The sequence below is a fragment of the Nicotiana tomentosiformis genome, chromosome 12 (assembly GCF_000390325.3).
Source record: "Nicotiana tomentosiformis chromosome 12, ASM39032v3, whole genome shotgun sequence".
Taxonomy (NCBI): Eukaryota; Viridiplantae; Streptophyta; class Magnoliopsida; order Solanales; family Solanaceae; genus Nicotiana; species Nicotiana tomentosiformis.
The window spans coordinates 44,894,325-44,913,081 of record NC_090823.1 but is presented as its reverse complement, the minus strand read 5'-3'; the positions used below and the strand labels follow the sequence as shown (position 1 = coordinate 44,913,081).

The window sequence follows — 18,757 nt, the reverse complement described above, 5'->3', positions numbered from 1 at the left end:
GACTCTCTCTCTCTATCTTTGGAAACCAAGGAAGGCGCATGACAAGATAACTTTGCAAACCTCAGAGCATACTCGGACAGAGTCATACATCCCTGACGCAACTGCTCGAACTTACTGCGCAACTCGTCCCTGGGGGTCTATGGAATAAACTCTCTCAAGAAAAGATTAGAGAACTAGGACCATGTAAGTGGTACTGCGCCAGCTGGCCTACTCACCTCATAAGTCTGCCACCATCTATATACTGACCCCGTCAACTGAAAAGTAGTAAGTTCGACCCCGCTCGACTCCTCTAAACCCATATTACACGGAATGCGGTGACATTGAACCAAAAAAACTTTCTGCATCCTTAGAAGCCCCTTCAGTGAACCGGGGAGGACAAAACTACTGAAACCTCTCCAAGCCCATCTGCCCCTCTACCAACACATCTGGCCCTACTTTGGGCTAAATTGCAACTACTAGCTACACCGGCACAACACCCGGTGTTTGATAAGCATGAGCTAGCTGCTTTGGTGTACAAGCGGCGGGAATCTAAGATCCTCGCCTAGCCTGTGAAGTCGCTGGTGGAACCGGAATCAACCTTGTTTGGGCCAAACTCCCGAACATACTCATGAAGTATGTCGATGTCTCCTGGAGCCCCGACGTAGCAATAGGTTTCTTAGGTGCACGCTTAACATGTTGGGGCTCCTGATCCTCAACTGGAGCTAGTGGAGGCTCCACAGTTGCTGGTCTAGTAGGTGGTCTAGCTATAGCACGTGCCTCTCCTCGGCCTCTACCTCGACCTCGACCTCTAGTGGCTCTAGCAAGGGGCACCGGTGTCTGCTCAATTGATCTAGTAGAGTGCGTCCTCACCATCTGTGAGAGAATAGAGGAGTAAAGGTTCAAACTTCAAAATAACAAATCGGCACGATAAAGAATGAAAGAAGATGATGTTTCCTAACAGTTCAATAGCCTCTCGAAGATAAGTACAGATGTCTCCGTACCGATCCGCAAGACTCTACTAAACATGCTTATGACTCCTAGAACCTATGAACCTAAAGCCTTGATACCAACTTGTCACGACCCAAATCCCACCATAGGGGTCGTGATGGCACCTAATCTCTAAGAATAGGTAAACCTATCACTTAACAACATTAAATCAACAATTCATGATATAACAAGGCAGAGATTAATATAAAAGCGGAAATTAGAGTTAATATAATTCAACGGCAATACTCAAGCATCTTCCTAGAACTAGATAGTACAGAGGCATGAGCTCTAACTGAATACATACGGAATATCCCAAAAGATACATTACTGTTCGAATGTAAATTAATAGTATCAATATAAAAGATGAGACTCCAAGGGACTGCGACAACATTCAGCTCTACCTTGAATCCTCGCGAACAAGCAAGCTCTCACTCTCGAGGTTCACTACTACCAATACATAAATCTGCACAAAAATATGCAAGTACACCATGATCGGTAACCAGTAAGTATCAAGACTAACCTCGGTGAACTAGTGACGAGGTTTAAGTCATGTGATACTCACTAGTCAAATAACATGTGCAAGATATCAAAGACTGGCAACAAAAAGTATAAGAGAAACAATAACAATAATCTCATCAGAACAAGTGATAACAATTAAATTCAAGTAACGTCTTAGCTTCAACAACAATTCATCAAATAGAAATAGACACATATGGCACCTCGTGCCCACATTATCAATCTCACTCACACGGCAAACACCTCATGCCACAACATAAGTCATACCCCAACGACAAAGATCTTGTGCCACAATATCAATCGCACTTTCACGGCAAAAACCTCGCGCCAAAATGACACACTCTCACAGTAAAGACCTCGTGCCACATTATCACACTTGCACGCCAAATACCTTATGATCGCACGGCAAAGACCTCGTGCCAATATCAATCACACTCGCACGGCAAAGACCTCATGCTCGCAAGGCAAAGACCTCGTGCCAATACCCAAACAATCCACTCAACATGTCCACATGTGCCATAATAATCACAAAACAATAATGCCAAAGTTTTTATCACAGATATGAGTTCATAATTTATCAACAAGGTGCACAAGGACATGAAAAATAGTAAAATACGGATGGACATTTAACAAATAAAATATTACTACGACTAAAATATGTGCAGTGATGATGTTCACATAGCCATCAAGTGATTAAGCATGTTTCATATACAATACATCTTCAAAAATAAGGCATAATAATAGCCTAAGGTCTAATCCGCTCACAAACCACACATAGCACCCGTGTACACGCTCGTCACCTCGTGTACACATTATTTTTCACATAACACAAATAGGCAATTAAGGCCAAATCCTAAAGGTATTGCCCCACATGAGGTTAGGCGAGATACTTACCTCAAACAAGTCAAATCAATGCTCTAACAAGCCCTTACCTTTCAAATCGACCTCTGAATGGGTAAAATCTAGCCAAAAATAACTCAATAATGTCAAACACGATTATAGAAATTGACTTTTATCAAAAATCAAAAAAGTCAACCCAAGCCTTACTCTTGGAACCCGAAAAATTCACAAATTTTGAACACCCATTCTAATTCGAGTCTAACCATGCAAGTTTCATCCAAATCTGACTCCGAGTCGAGGTTCAAATCCCTAATTTTCATTTAAAATGTTTTTGCCAAAATCCCTAGTTTTCCTCTCTTAGATTCATCAATTAAATGCTAAATCAAGGATGAATTATGAATAATAATCAAATCCAAGTCGAGAACACTTACCCCAATCCAGGTCATGAAAATTCCCTCAAAAATTGCCAAATCTGGTCTCCCATTATCAAAATGTGATAAAATAACTAAAACCCTCAAAATAGAGTACTTAAATCTGCCCAGGGGTTCCTTTCGTGATCATGGAACCTACTTTGCGATCATGAAGTACCAATCAATACTGGCCCCAAAAATGACCCTTCACGAACACATTCTCGCACCCGCGAACATGATTCATAACCTCTACTGGGCTACGCAAACGCGGTCCCCCACCCGCGAATGCTAAAGACAAAAGCTTGGGAACCTTATCTAGCCTTCCCTCTACGCAAACGCGATGCCCAGGTCACGAACGTGATGACCACTACCCATCATGCTCCGTGTGCGACGCTCTATCGCAAACACAAAGAGAAAAAATCACCAGTAACCAAAACACACCCCGCGATCACGTGAATCTTTCCGTGATCGCGATGAACACTAGAACATCAGAAAACCAGTTGCTCTAAACTAACAGAAAATGGTCTGAAACCCATCCGAAACACACCTGAGGACCCGAGACTCCGTCCAATCATGCCAACCAACCGAATCTACTTGAGGCCTCAAATCACACAAAATAATATCAAAACCATGAATCATACCTCAATTCAACTTAATGAACTAATCCAAATTTTTAAATTCCAAACTTACTCCCAACGTGCCTAAATAACTCGAAAAGACCCCAAGTTTTACAAACAAGTCATAAATCACCATACCAACCTATTTCAAGGCTCGAAATACCAAATGTACATCGATAACCACAAAGTCAAGTATGGGTCAAACTTATAAACTTCTAAACCTTTAAATTTCTAACTTTCACCAATTCCAGCTAAAACAATCTAGGAACCTCAAAATCCCAATTCAGACATACTCCTAAGTTTAAAATCACTAGCCAGACCTAACAAAACTATCAAAACTCTTATCCGAGGTCAAATACATAAAGTCAAACTTGGTTAATACTTCCAACTTAAGCTTCCAAACAAGGAACTAAGTGTTCCAATTTAATTCAAAACCTTCCCGAAACAAAACCAACTATCCGTACAAGTAACATAACAACAAATACACATATAGAAAGCAACAAATAGGGGAACGATGCTCAAATATACAAAATAATCGGTTAGGTCGTTACACATGGCCACTTTGGCCGTTGGACAGCCCCCGTCTGAGGTTGTCCAGCCCTCATCCCTCCTTCTCCCACCCCCCACCACCATCCCATATGCATCCCTTCTCAAACCTAACACCCCACTGCCTCAAACTCTACCCCTTGACCTAAAACCACTCACCTACGTGCATGGTGAACCATCCATTATCTGGGAAGAAGATTAAGTGCAAACTATGATCATCAAGGAGAATTTGCATTATGAAATCATAGGAAAGTTCTCATATGGTTGGCCTGACCTTCAGGAATTACATGAAATAATTCCCATATAATGTGAAATTAAGGGAGAATACAAGATTGGATTGTTGTTTGATCATATTATTTTGATTAGATTGACGCTGTTGGAAGACTATGTTAATAGGCTATCTAAGCCTGCTTTTTACGTCAAGTAGAGAGACTGGTACAATTAGATGAGAACCATGAAGCGGGATCCAAATTTTGATCCTAGATAGGAAACATCGATTGCTATAGCCTGGATTTTTTTCCTAGCATTACCACCAAATTATTTTGTTAAAGAGACTGTGTTTTTATTAGCCAATGCAGTTGGAAAACCTTTGCAAGCAGATTTAGCCACCAAAAATGAAACAAGGCCCATTTGTGCAAAGGTTAAGGTTGAGGTGGATTTGTTGTGTGAATTTTCTCAGAAAATTCAAATTGGTTATCGTAAAAAGTCAACTGGGGAGGTTGTGTCTAAGTGGATTAAAAATTAGATACAACTATGTTCCTAAGTATTCCATTCATTTCAAGTTACAATGTCACAAGGAGGAAAAATGCCAAAAATTACATCCTGAGCTAATTCCAGTTGATCTATGAGAAGGAGAAACAATTGCTGAAACCGGAAAAACATGGAGAAGTAGCAAGGCAATATAAAGAGGCTCCTATACGCATATTGTCCATTGGAAAGGTTGTTTGAAAAATTAAAAAGGCTGGAGATTGGAATGTTGTTCGTGATAATTGAAAACTGACTAAAAATCTAGTCGAAAGCAAGGATCATAATGTTGATGGAGACAAACAGGTGAATGTACCTGCCAATATGCAAGAGCAACATGTGGATACTACTTCGAATGCTTTTGCAGTATTGGAACAAGGTGAAATTGACCAAGAAAAGAAGAAGAATATGAGGTCCAAATTTTGGGCAGGAAGAAAGATTTAAATCCTAACCTACTACAAACCTTAGGGTTAGTGTAAAACCTGCAGTGCGTATGCTAAGAATTGGATTGAACAGTCATTTGGTATGGTTCTTAATAGAGATGGAGAAGTGGAGAAGGCTACAAACACTATGGAGAATGTACCTACGAATGATGTGAAACTCCAAGTCATTGAAAATAGGTCATGCCAGCAGGTTCCATCGCAGACTTATGAAGAGAATGTTTATGCGAGGGATGTTGACAATGGAGAGAAGGAGGTAGATTCTCAAGGTGAGAAGGTACATGAGTTGGCTATTTCAAATCCAACTAATGGAGATGAATCAGTGAACAAGTCACCACATAATGCAGGCAAGGATTCTGAGTTACATGATGATCTTGCACAACATGGAGGTATATGGAGATGATGATGCAAGGCATAAGGAAACAAATTTAATAGAGAACACATTTGCTGAACAAGACAAAACACTGGTTATGGCTGACACTTTGGTGGATGAAACACAACTAAAACCTTTGAATAAGGCAGTCCAAGTGGTTGAGCCCAGAAGTGAGGATCCAGGTATTCTTGCTGGGAAGACATTTAGTGTCACAAGTGGAACTTTGAAAAAAGGAATCCTACTGAATTGGAGAGGTCAAAAGGAATTGGGCATGATTGCTAAGAATCTGAACCAAGACCTTTAGCTCTTCAAGTTGTTGATGATGGACAGAAGGAACAAAGAGATTTAGGGGAGACATAGCTGAGGAATCCACATCTGCTAACTTTCAACAAGTAGCTAGAGTTGGAGATTTATCACCAAGAAGTATTAACAAAAAGAAATTGGGTGCTAAACAGGACAAGAAGCAGAAAGATAAGAATATGCCAATTAGGGTACAACCAAAGAGGAGTGGGGTCCCTATTTCCAAATAATCTTATGGATAATGCCTTAGTTTGGAATGTGAGGTCAGTAAACATACAAAATGCTTTCCAAAAGTTGATTAACCTTCACAAAAAGTACAACTTTAATTTAATTGGCTTGATGGAACAATGGCAAGACATTAACGAGTTAGAAGAATATAGAAGAAGATTGGGAATTCATATTGTTTTTGCTAATGTATCTAGGAAAATATGGGCATTTGTTGATGAAGATATTGATGTATATGTTATAATTGATATAGATCAACAACTCACTCTTAAATTGTTTCATAGAATTCTGGGGAAAAAAAATGGAGTCACACTGATCTATGCAAAGTGTGATGATTTGGAGAGAATTGAACTGTTTGACTCATTGTATCATCTAGCTTCTGACATAGATTACATTGTCTTGTGGGAGGTGATTTTAATGTCATTTTGACATAAGAGGAGAAGTATGGTGGACTGCATTTTTATCTTAGTGAAGTCGAAGACTTTGCACATTGTGTTGATACGTGTGCTCTCTATGATCTTGGCTTTAAAGGTAGTCTATATACATGGTGGAATGGAAGATATCATGATACTTGCATTTTCAAAAGGTTGGACAAGTTCTTAGCCAATCAACAATTCCAAGACTTATTTACAGCTTTGGAGGTAGAACATCTCATGAAATATGGGTCAGATCATGCACCCCTTTTGTTGTCTTGCAATGTCAATATTGTCCAAATCAAGAAACCGTTCAAGTTTCTTAATTTTTTGGTAAAATATTAGACATTTCTGGATGTGATAAAGGAACATCAGCACACTGATATCATGAAAAATCCTTTCATCATATTTCAACACAAGTAAAAGAATGTGAAGAAAGCAATCGCAACATGGAGTACAGAAATATTTGGAGACATATTCAAACAAATTGCTTCATTAGAATATGTCATTAAGTACATGAAGTAGAGTTTGAACTCAATCCCACTGCACGCAATAAAGCTAAACCTCACAAGGTACAAGTTGATCTTTCTAGATACTTGCACTTGGAGCAGGAGTTTTAGGGATAAAAGGCTGGTATGCAATAGTTTCAAGAAGGAGATAAAAACACCAAACTATTTCATGCTCATGTTAGGGGGAAGAGAAATAGGTTGCAAGTGTCAAAAATTCTTGATAACAATGGCAATTGGATTGACAATCAATATGGCATGGCAAAGGAGGCAGTGGAATTCTTCAAAGCTCAATTCACTAAAGAAAGTGTGCCTACAAATTTTGATATTGTGCATCACATCCCTAGAATGGTCACTGAGGAGCAGAATACAAGACTAGGGGCATAACCTACTATGGAAGAGGTAAAGTGACTTAAATGGTGATAGTGCTAGTGGGCCAGATGGATTCACTGGCCAATTCTATCATGTATGCTGGGATGTTATTTGTGATGATATATTTAGCATGGTCAACGATTTATTTTGTGGTTGTGAGTTGCCTAAATTCATAACACACACAAATTTAGTGTTGTTTCCTAAGAAGAAGAATGTGTCAACCTTTTCATACATGATACCAATAAGTTTAAGCAATTTCTCCAACAACATCATCTCTAGAGTACTACATAAGAGACTGTTGGACTTACTGCCTACCCTGATCTCTCCTAATCAGGCTAATTTTGTCAAAGGAAAGAACATTGTGGAAAATATCTTGTTAACACAGAAAATTCTCACTGATATTAGAATGAGGGGCAAGCCATCAAATGTGGTGATCAAGCTAGACATGGCTAAAGTATATGAAAGAGTTTCATAGATATTCTTGACAAATGTGTTGAGGCAAATGGGGTTTCGAGAAGTCTTCATAGATATGGTATATAGGTTGGTATCCAACAATTGGTATTCAGTACTTTTGAATGGTCAAGCTAATGGATTCTTCAAGTCTACAAGGGGAGTCAAACAAGGGGATCCCTTATCTCCTATATTGTTCATATTAGCAACTGAGGTCCTTGGAAGAGCTTTGGATGCTTTGTTTGATAATCCAAAATTTATTGGATTTGGAATGCCAAAATGGGGTCTCAACATCAACTACTTCTCATATGCTGAAAATACACTCATATTTAGTTCATCACACTATGGGGCTATACAATTAATCATGAATGTATTGGAGGAATATGAGGCAGCTTCTGGGCAGAAGATCAACAAGGAGAAATCATCATTCTATATGCATGAAAATGCACCTCCTGATGAAGCTAATACAGTGCACCTGATTACCAACTTTCAGAGGCATCTTTTCCCTTTTACGTACCTTGGATGCCCTATTTTCTATAGTAGAAGGCATAAGGAGTTCTATAAGGACATTATCTTCAAAGTGCAGGAAAGACTTCAATCATGGAAAGGCAAGCTACTATCTATTGGTGGAAGGACGGTATTGATTGCACAACTGCTTGAAAGCATGCCAATCCATTTCTTATCAGCTGTCAATCCACCTCCCTATGTGATTTCTCAATTGCACAGGATGTTCGCTAGATTCTATTGGAGTAATTCAGGAAATGGAAAGGCAAGACATTGGGCTTCATGTGATACACTCTGTAAAGATGAAGGGGGTCTTGGTTTTAGATCCCTTCATGATGTCTCTAAGGCTTTGTTTGCTAAGCTTTGATAGAACTTTAGAACAAAAGACACCTTGTGGACTACATTTATGAGGAACAAATAAGATCAATGAGGTCCTAATGTCTTGGAAATATGGCTCACATGTGTGGAGAAAGATGATTGAAATGAGGGACATTCTTAAATATTAAATATGGTGACAATTAAAAAAGGACAATGCATTCTTTTGATATGATAATTGGACTGGTCTTGGATTATTTTACTATGCTTCAAGACCAAAACATTAGTATGGTGAAACTATCACACATGTTAGTGATGTTGTGGAAAGTGGGGGCTGGAATGTAGACCTGTTGAGGGACATTCTACCTGATAAGCTAGTTGAGAATATACTGGAGAATATTGTACCACCAAATTGTCATGACATGGCCATGGTGGCAGTTGGAGTCCAAGGGCCAATTTTCAGTGAAAACTGCGTGGCACTATATTAGGAGGAGAAGACAGGAGAACAAGCTTTACAAGTTCATACGGGTAAAGGGATTACCATTCAAGATATCTTTTTTATGTGAAGGTTATGAAAAGTAAAACTACCACTTGATGAATCCTTAAGAAGAATGGGGTACTCAATGCCATCAAGATGTTGGTGTTGTAGAAACTCTAGAGAAGAAACCATATGTCATGTGTTTCTGAGATCTCCAATGGCCATGTTCTTATGGAGGTACTTTTGTGCACCGGCATGGATCAACATTGAAGGTAAACAACTTGTTCAAGTGATAAATGAGGGGTGGAGAAGGCCAGGCAATACAAGCTTGAGCATAGTCTACCAAGCCATCCCATCCTTGATTGTGTGGAATTTGTGGAAGAGAAGGAATTCTGGAATGCATGGGAAGACTGTTTCTATTACTAGGTTGATCTTTCAAGTGTCCAATGACCTATACATGCTTCTCAAGTTCAGAAGGATTGCATTCTCAGGGATTACAGTCAACTGGCCAGACTTGCATGATAAATTAGAACATCACATTCCAAGGTTGAAGTATACCAGGGTGTTGTGGCAATTGCCTCATGTTGGGTGGTTAAAATGCAACAATGATGGTGCATGTAGAGATGCTACTGTAAGGGCTTCTTATGTCTTTTGCATTAGAGATGGGATTGGTGATCTAATATATGCACAGACAGAGGAGATTTTTCATGCTACAAACAACATAGCTAAGGATATTTTTGATGCTACAAACAACATAGTTGAAGCTAAAGCCATCCTAGAAGCACTAAGGTACATTGTTCATTCTCAATTTCCCCCTTGTGTGATTGAAACTGACTCTTTGTTGATGAAAAGATTGTTAGATGATGTGTGGGAACCGCGTTGGAATATTGTTGCATTAGTTGAGGAGATTAATGAGCTAAGAGTTAGTTGTGTGGTTGAGATAGCACATGTGCTAAGGGAAGGAAATCAACTAGCCGACCATCTTGTTAATGTTACCTTGGACAACAATGTTGGTGTCCAGGTTCCTTCTTTTGAGGAACTAGATATTAAAGGGAGGAATATTTTAAATAGTGACAAATTACAATTGCCATACATTAGGGTGAGGAATGCAAAGCCAAATTCTATATGATGATGAAAGGAGATGCTATGAAGGGGATGCTATAGGGAGTTGTAATGGTCTAGATAATGATGTTGATGGGTATAGGTCACGGTGTAAATACAAGATGTGGAGATCATACTGATCTTCCTACTCAAATCCATTTGGAGAAGAGTAGGAAGGTATTTTTTGCTAACAAGGTTTACTGTTTTGCAGGTACATATTTTGGGGATTGGAACCTATGCTTGGCAAAACATAAAAGAGTGGTATTAGTATCTTTGATGCTCATTACCTTTAGGATTAACCAATGTATAGGCCAATCCACATACATTGCTCATCACACTTTGGAGAAGGCTCAAACATGGCAGGCAAGTTGGACATGTGCACAAGTCATTCACAAAGAACCATACTGGGCAGTCTTGGGCATTGGAAGGTGTAGAGGCACTCACCTGTTGGAAGGTAATTTCTTAATTGTGGAGTTGGAAATGGGATCAATAAGTTGTACAATATGGCACTCTCAACATCATTGGATGGTCAGCTTTCTTGGTCAAGATTACAATATTACGTATGCTAATTTGCTGGCAGTATTGTTGATCACAATCAACCCAGATCATGCAACATTTAACGAGAAGGAATCCAGATAGCTCAGGTGATATTTTTAGGCATTATGGACAGATTGACAAAGCAGAATGTGTGCAACAATTGCCATGATACAATTGATAATTCATCCCAACACTGGATACTCTTGAGGAGCAAGCATTTGATGGAGCTTCATCTACATAGGAAGAGGTATTTTGGTGTCCGGAAGATGCAGACTTGGAAACAAGGATCAATGGCTAACTTTGTACTTCTTTCATTTAATACTATCAACTTAAGGCATGGTGTTTTTAAGTTGATACTAGTTTATAGTATTCTAGCTAGTTCTTATTTCTTTCACATTGAAAGATATTGTTTTATTTTCGTTTCCATTAATAAAAACGACCACTGAGCACCTAGCTTAGTGGTATATTAGCTTAAAAAAACCTAAAAAGAAAAATTTACGCTAAAAAGGGGTAAAAGCTCGATTTTGTTCAATAATTCAGTGTTCACACGCATGTACATAACAATGGCCAATTACATAGCAGACCCTTAAATGATCTGTACCTATTAGACAAATTTACATGATTTTCAGAATGTATCTATTAGCACTTCATGCTAATGTGGCACAATGAATGTATCTATTAAATACCTCATGAATAAGAAATGTAATTTTTTTTCAACTAAATTTTTCTTTTTTCTTCAACTTCTATATCACCAGCTACCACCATTACCATCAAATTTCTCTATAGATTCATCCCACTCCCAACATTGACTAATTCATCATTCCTTTAAATTATAGTTGCAGAGAGAAACCCACAAGAACCAACAATTTCAATCATCAACCAAGAGAGAAAAGTTTAAACCGAAGTATCCATAGTTTCAAAAGCCCACAGTCTTCTGCACCAAAGGTGAACCATATCGTGTAATGCCATACGATACCAACTTTATAACGAGTAGAAAAATGACCTTAATTCTTGATATCTTTTGCAACATAAGAAGGTATAATAACTGAGAAAGTTGAAAGGTTCCAAACAGTTTTGAACTTAGTAATGAGGTTGATGTGCTGGAGAAATGGTATAAAGTGCCTGCTGAACATAGTGTTTCAGTAGATCTCGATGAAATTGAAGAGAATCGAAACAAAACAGACATTATAAAAAGGGGGAAAGACAACTGGAAAAGGATGTTTTTAGGAGGAGCCCGGCCTAAACGGGCTTTTTTGTAGCGACCGGCCCAGGATCGGGACAGTTTGGTCCCGGACTAAACAGTCCTAGCCCGCGGGCTTAACGGACTAAGTGGACTAAGTTGGCCCAATATTATTTTTTTTTAAAACAACTTTAAATAGATATTAGAGACAAAAGGATATTAAAAAAAATATCTAAGACCATGCTTTGTAAATTTTATTATAGAATTGTGACCTAAATTTTAATATTCAATATTTAATATTGAATATATATAGTATATAAGATATATATACATTTATATATATATATATATATATATATATATATATATATATATATTATACTATACTATATATACATCTTATATAGCTTATCGAATCTTAGTATAGTATACTATACTATACTATACTATACTATATATAGTATAGTATAGTATAATATATATATTAAAATATATAAGATGTATATATAGTATAGTATAATATATATATATTAAATGTATAATATATATATATATATATATATATATATATATATAGAAGAAAATTAGAGAGAGATTGTGATAGATTGATGATTTTGTAAAAAAAATAAAAGAATGATGGGGTATTTATAGTTGAAAATAGGAAAAAAGTGTAATTATAAAAATTTTGGGATTAAAACAAAGTTGGGAGGGGTTAAATGACTATTTTATAAATAGCCAACGGCTATTTTTGACAGCCCAACGGCTAGTCCCTTAGCGGGCCAAACGGTCCCGGGCCGGTCCCGAACCCTGGCGGGCTAAACGGTCCCGGACCTGACGGGCCCAAATCATAGGATCGGCCCACGAGACCGGCCCAGACCTGCTAAAATCAGGCCAAACGGTCCTGGCCCGTTTGGCCCGCAGTCCCGGGCCTGGACTGGCCCACTTGCCACCCTTAGTTGGGGGGAGAGATAAGTCATAAAAAAATTTTCTCAAGTTTTGTGTGTGTGTGTGTGTGTGAGAGAGAGAGAGAGAGAGCGCTATTTGACCTGGAAAAAAAAAAATCGTAGCCACGTGTCACTATTTTATTCAATGTTGTGCCACATCATCCGAATATGAATTATACAGCGCTTAAATTTTCAGACCAGGTGAACATGAGGTGTTCAATAAGCATACAATAAATCATGTTGGAGTATCTAATATGTACATGTCATAGTTAGAGTGTCCAAATGAAAGTTGAGGCAAACTTGAAAGGGCCGCTTATGTATTTGGCCTAACCAAATTACCTTTTTAAGTCAAATATCATAATCAAAATGTTCTAAAAATAAAGAACATGTCAAGTGTGAAAATCTTATTACATATTTGGCAAAGGGTCAAATATAGCCATGTACTATCAGAAAAGGTTTAAATGTACCTTTCGTTATATTTTGAGTCCACATATACCCTATCGTTATATTATTGGTTCAAATATACCTTTTTCCATTAAGTTTGTCCAAAGTGGACATCTAATCCTACGTGGTACTAACATTTGATGATGCGGATGCCACATAACTTGCCACCTCAGCGCCCCTAACCCATTTTACCCCTCCCTTCAATTATTTTTCCAACACTAAAATTCCCTGCCCCTCCACCACTATTGCCACTATTACCGCTACCATGAAAAATATTGTATTTCAAATTTTAATCTTTTATATATGGATTGGGGGCGCTGAGATGGCATGCCATGTGGCATCCACCTCATCAAATGTAAGTGTCACATAGGATTGGATGTCCACTGTGAATAAACTTAACAAAAGAGGAGTGTATTTGAGCCAATAGTATTACGACAGGGGTATATTTGGACCCAAAATATAATGAAATGTATATTTAAACTTTTTCTCATAGTACATACGTATATTTGGCCTTTGTCGTTACATATTTGGTTAAATCATCATAATTTCGTATTATCTAAGTCATCTATCAAGTCACCCACATATGTCGTATACTAAGTCCGATTCTGATTCCTCTTCTAGCAGGGCTAACACTCCTGCTTGGAGCTCATCAGTCTCAGATTCGAGACCCTATCTTTATTAAAGCAAGGTACCTTATCCTGATCAAATGTAACGTCTATGACTAGGGATTCACTATAGTACTACCCTGTCAACTATGTTCTTTTGTAAAGGATATAACCCTTCTTAGCCGAGCCCTAGTCTGAGAAGTATGGAAAATGTGAAAATTTTCCCAAAGGGGTCTTAAATTGTAACTGGGGCAAATGGGGGTCAGTCGGATATGAGCAGGTCGAAAACGGGTAATGCAAAAATGGATAAATTATCCAACCCGACTCATATTGAATAAGGATAGGAAATTGGTTAACCGCTGAATAATATGGATATCTATATTATCTATGGTTTCTTAAATATGATCACTTTTGAAAGAATTCCTAATCTTTCAAACTTGTGGAACAATTTGAGTCTTTGCAAGTGTAAAATTTAAAACCCATTGGTTATCCATTGTTTATCCATTTAATAAGTGGATAATATGAATCTTATCCATATTTGATCCATTTTTAAAAAGTTCAACATTCAACCCATTTTTTTAGTAGATAATGTGGATGGATAACTATTTTTTTAAATCCATTTTGGCACCACTAATTGTGGGAGACGTGCACAGTTAGCCACTAATTAGAGATGTCTTTACTTTTTAGCCACTAATGTATTTACTTTTTAGCCAGTGCTTAATAAATATTTACTCGCCCGGATGAAAATACCCATGTGCTAGACATGGGTGCTGTGTAAATATTAAGGACAAGGTGTCCTTAACTTCATGAATGTTGTGTAAATATTAAGGACAAAGTGTCATGTATTTGCACTTTCCGTTATTAAACTTTAGGACATCATGTCCTTAACTTCATATGTGCAGTGTAAATATTAAGGACATGGCGTCCTTAACTTCATGTGTGCAGTATAAATATTAAGGACATAATGTCCTTAACTTGTATTTGCACCTTCTGTTGTTAAAGTTTAGGACCTCGTGTCCTTAACTTCATATGTGCAGTATAAATGTTAAGGACATGGTGTCCTTAACGTCATGTGTGCAGTGTAAATGTTAAGGACATAGTGTCCTTAACTTTATGAGTGTTGTGTAAATATTAAGGATATGGTGTCCTTAACTTCATGAATGTTATGTAAATATTAAGGACAAAGTGTCCTGTATTTGCATATTCCATTGTTAAACTTTAGGACATCATGTCATTAACTTCATATGTGCAGTGTAAATGTTAAGGACATGGTATCCTTAACTTCATGTGTGCAGTGTAAATGTTAAGGACATCATGTCCTTAATATTTACACAACACTCATGAAGAAAGGGTAAAAATACCTTTTTGTATTAATTTTAATAGAGTAGTGGCTATTTTTGCTCAGCATTAAAAATATTGAATAAAAACTAAATATCATGTTAAAAAGTGGCTATCTCACGTTATTTCTACACTAATTGTAGCTGTTTGGGGTTCGCATGCATAAATGCGATTGCCACTATTAGGATCATATGATCGCATTTGCTAACAATTTGGGGGATGCTTGCCCAGGGTAGGAGAAGACTTAGGACAGGTGATGCTACGATTGCAGTCATATTCAAGTAGCTGTTGCCTGGATGGAGAACACACGTTGCAATCTTAGCTCCTCTTATGTTAGGGAGGGTCCTGGACTCCACATTTGGCTACAATTGCAGCAAGTGTGCTGCGACTGTAGCACTACTATGCATACTTCTTGGTCGTGATCAGTGTTTTAAAAGGTATGACCGTAAGACGAGACGTTTTATATATGTCTCGGCAAGGCGTAAGCCCCAAGGTACGGGGCGTAAATTCCATAAATATTTAATTTTTAATATTTTATAAAATAATATAATTACAGTAAATATTTATAAACAGGTAAAATTGCATAAAAATTGAAGAAAACTATAAATATGTGAAATATATATATATATATATAGATGTGCTCCATCCCCACAAAAAACTAGTCAAAACAATCTATTATACGCTACTTATAAGCACAAATAACTTGAGTCGAAAATAATAAAGTTTTCTATATGGAGGAATAAAAATGATGACTAACATCCAATTTGAACTTTGAACTTGCTGTTATGAGGGAGAATGGAGTTCTCTTTGTATTTATAAAAAATAAATTGAATATTCATTGCTTTTGGGAGATATTAGCATATGTCACGACCCCAAATTTCCTCCGTAGGATATCGTGATGGCACCTAATCTCTAGAACTAGGTAAGCCTATCAATGCGGAATAAAAATAAAAATCTGAAATAAATAAATCTGAAACTTTACCTAATTACAACTCCCAAAACCCGGTAGAAATAAGTCACAAGTTTCTAAGAATTTTATACCCAATGTCTCTATATATCAAGGTCTAAAGAAAATAAGGAAGGAACATAATAATGATAGAAGGGGACTCCGGAGTCTGCAGAAGCTGGCAGATATATCTCGAAATCTCCGTGCACAGGTAACTCACTGAAGTCGGGGCTGGTAAAGAGTACCTGGATCTGCACAAAAAGATGTGCAAAAGCGTAGTATGAGTACACCACAGCGGTACCCAGTAAGTGTCAAGCCTAACCCCGGTAGAGTAATGACGAGGTCAGGTCAGGTCCTACTGAAAAATAATAATTGCATGGTAAAATATTTAACAATATAATTAAATAAAATGAGGAAATGAATCAAGTAGCATGTCACCATTTAATTACACAAAATAATGGCAAATAATATCTCGTGGAATCAAAACAGAATTCCTTTCAACTTTATGAAAATCACAACAAATAATCAAAGGCAACTATGGCCATAAATCAATATCAACAAGGGCACTCACGAGGTACCGCCTCGTAGTCCCAAATCATAAATAAATTCACAATATCTCATTTTCTTATCTCACCGCGGGAGCCTTCATAATTTATTTGAAAGAAAATATTTTTTCCGAAATAGCATCCCGCGTTTTAGCCATCCTTATCACACCGCATAATTTCTAGTAGTTCCCCCTACTAGCCACGCATATCCAGACACCCTTATCTCACCGCATGCGTTTCAATACCCAGATCTTATACCACCGCATGTGTATCAATATCACAATATATCACAATTTGTACCTCAAGTGTTCAAATAATTTAACTTGCCAAAATAATTCAACAATATTTTTTCACAATAAAGAGCTCACGGCTCATACCAAAATAAATCATCAATAATATTTTTCCACAATAAAGAGCTCACGGCTCCATCACAATGAGTACAAAAATCTTACAAAAATATTCAGGAATAAATAATTCAGGAAAATAATATTTCAAAATTTTTAATATGTTGCTTTAATATCAAGTTTAAAAATATCAAATACTTCATATTAATAATATTTAATTTAAAGAAAATCAACCTTCAAATAATGCACAGAATAAAAGAAACCAAGTTTCAACTAAACAGGTAAAACAATTAGCAGGAAAAAGTCAAACAAATTTAAAGTATATATCTCAAATAAATGATGAAGAATATAACAAGATAAAATAATTTAATAAATGCGCAACAGTGATCTACACAATTTAAAAATATAATTTTTCACATTTAGCTCGTGTACACACTCGTCACCTCGTGTACACGACTTTCAACACATTTTAATAATCACATCAATATCAATCCTAGGGAAAATTTCCCCCACAAAAGGTTAGACAAGTCACTTACCTCGACTTGCTCCAATTTAACCAAGTATTATGCTTTTTCCTCGATTTTCTGACTCCGATCGACTCGTATCTAGTCATAATTAATTCGATACAGTCAACAAAAATTATAGGAATCAATTTCATAAGAAAATACTATATTTTTCAATAAAATCCGAAATTAGCTCAAACATCGCCCGTGGGGCCCATGTCTCGAAATCAGGTGAAACTCACAAAATCCGATAACCCATTCAATTACGAGTCCAACCATACCAGTTTCACTCAAATCCGACTCCGAATCGACACTGAAATCTCAAAAATTCATTTTTATGAGATTTCTAAAATTTTCCCAAATTTCCATCTCAATATACTAATTAAATGGTGAAAATAATGATATATTCGTGTATATTGATCAAATCCGAGTTAGAATCACTTACCCAAATGTTTTTCCTTGAAAATCTGTCAAAATCGCTTCTGCTCAAGCTCAAGTTCGTCAAAAATGACAAATGGGAGGGAATCTCTTCTTTTATAAATCTGCCTAGGAAGCCTTCGGAACTGGGCCTCGATCGTTCCTTCGATCATGGCCCTCGAGCCTAAGCCTCGATCATGGGCCTTCAATCATGACCTCGATCATGACATCGAGCCTGGGCCTTTGATTATGGCCTCGATCATGGCATCGATCCTGAGCCTTCGATTAATGGCCTTCGAGCTTGCCTTTGATTCTTGGGCTCGACTTATGGGCTCGATTGCTCAGCAGAAGAAAATTTGCAGCAGCTGTTTAAGTCCCATTTTTGATCCGTTAACCATCCGAAACTCAACCGAGGCCCTCGGGACCTCAACCAAATATACCAACAAGTCCTAAAATATCATACGAACTTATTTGAAACCTCAAATCACATAAAACGATGCTAAAATCATGAATCATGCTCCAATTCAAGCTTAATGAAACTTAGAATTTCCAACTTCTAGATTCGATGTCGAAACCTATCAAATCAAGTCCGATTGACCTCAAATTTTGCACACAAGTCATAAATGACATAACGGAGCTATGAAATTTTTCGGAACTGGATTCCGACCCCGATATCAAAAAGTCAACTCCCCGGTCAAACTTCCAAACTTTAAATTCCTATTTTAGTCATTTCAAGCCAAATTTCACTACGGACTTTCAAATAAAATTCGATCACACTCCTAAGTCCAAAATCACCATACGGAGCTGTAGGAATCATCAAAATTCTATTCCGGGGTCG

General features: G+C 37.4%; 1 protein-coding gene across 1 annotated transcript; it reads left to right on the top strand.

The window, feature by feature from the left end:
- Positions 1–9,232: 9,232 nt before the first annotated feature.
- On the top strand, positions 9,233–10,144 carry LOC138902562 (uncharacterized). Its single transcript, XM_070190444.1, has one exon. It carries the CDS (start codon positions 9,233–9,235, stop codon positions 10,142–10,144), a length of 912 nt encoding a protein of 303 aa, XP_070046545.1.
- The last annotated feature ends 8,613 nt before the right edge of the window (positions 10,145–18,757 follow it).

Bases quoted from the DNA above. Each gene is read 5' to 3' on its own strand.
- LOC138902562 (XM_070190444.1), top strand. From the start codon at position 9,233: ATGGCCATGTTCTTATGGAGGTACTTTTGTGCACCGGCATGGATCAAC.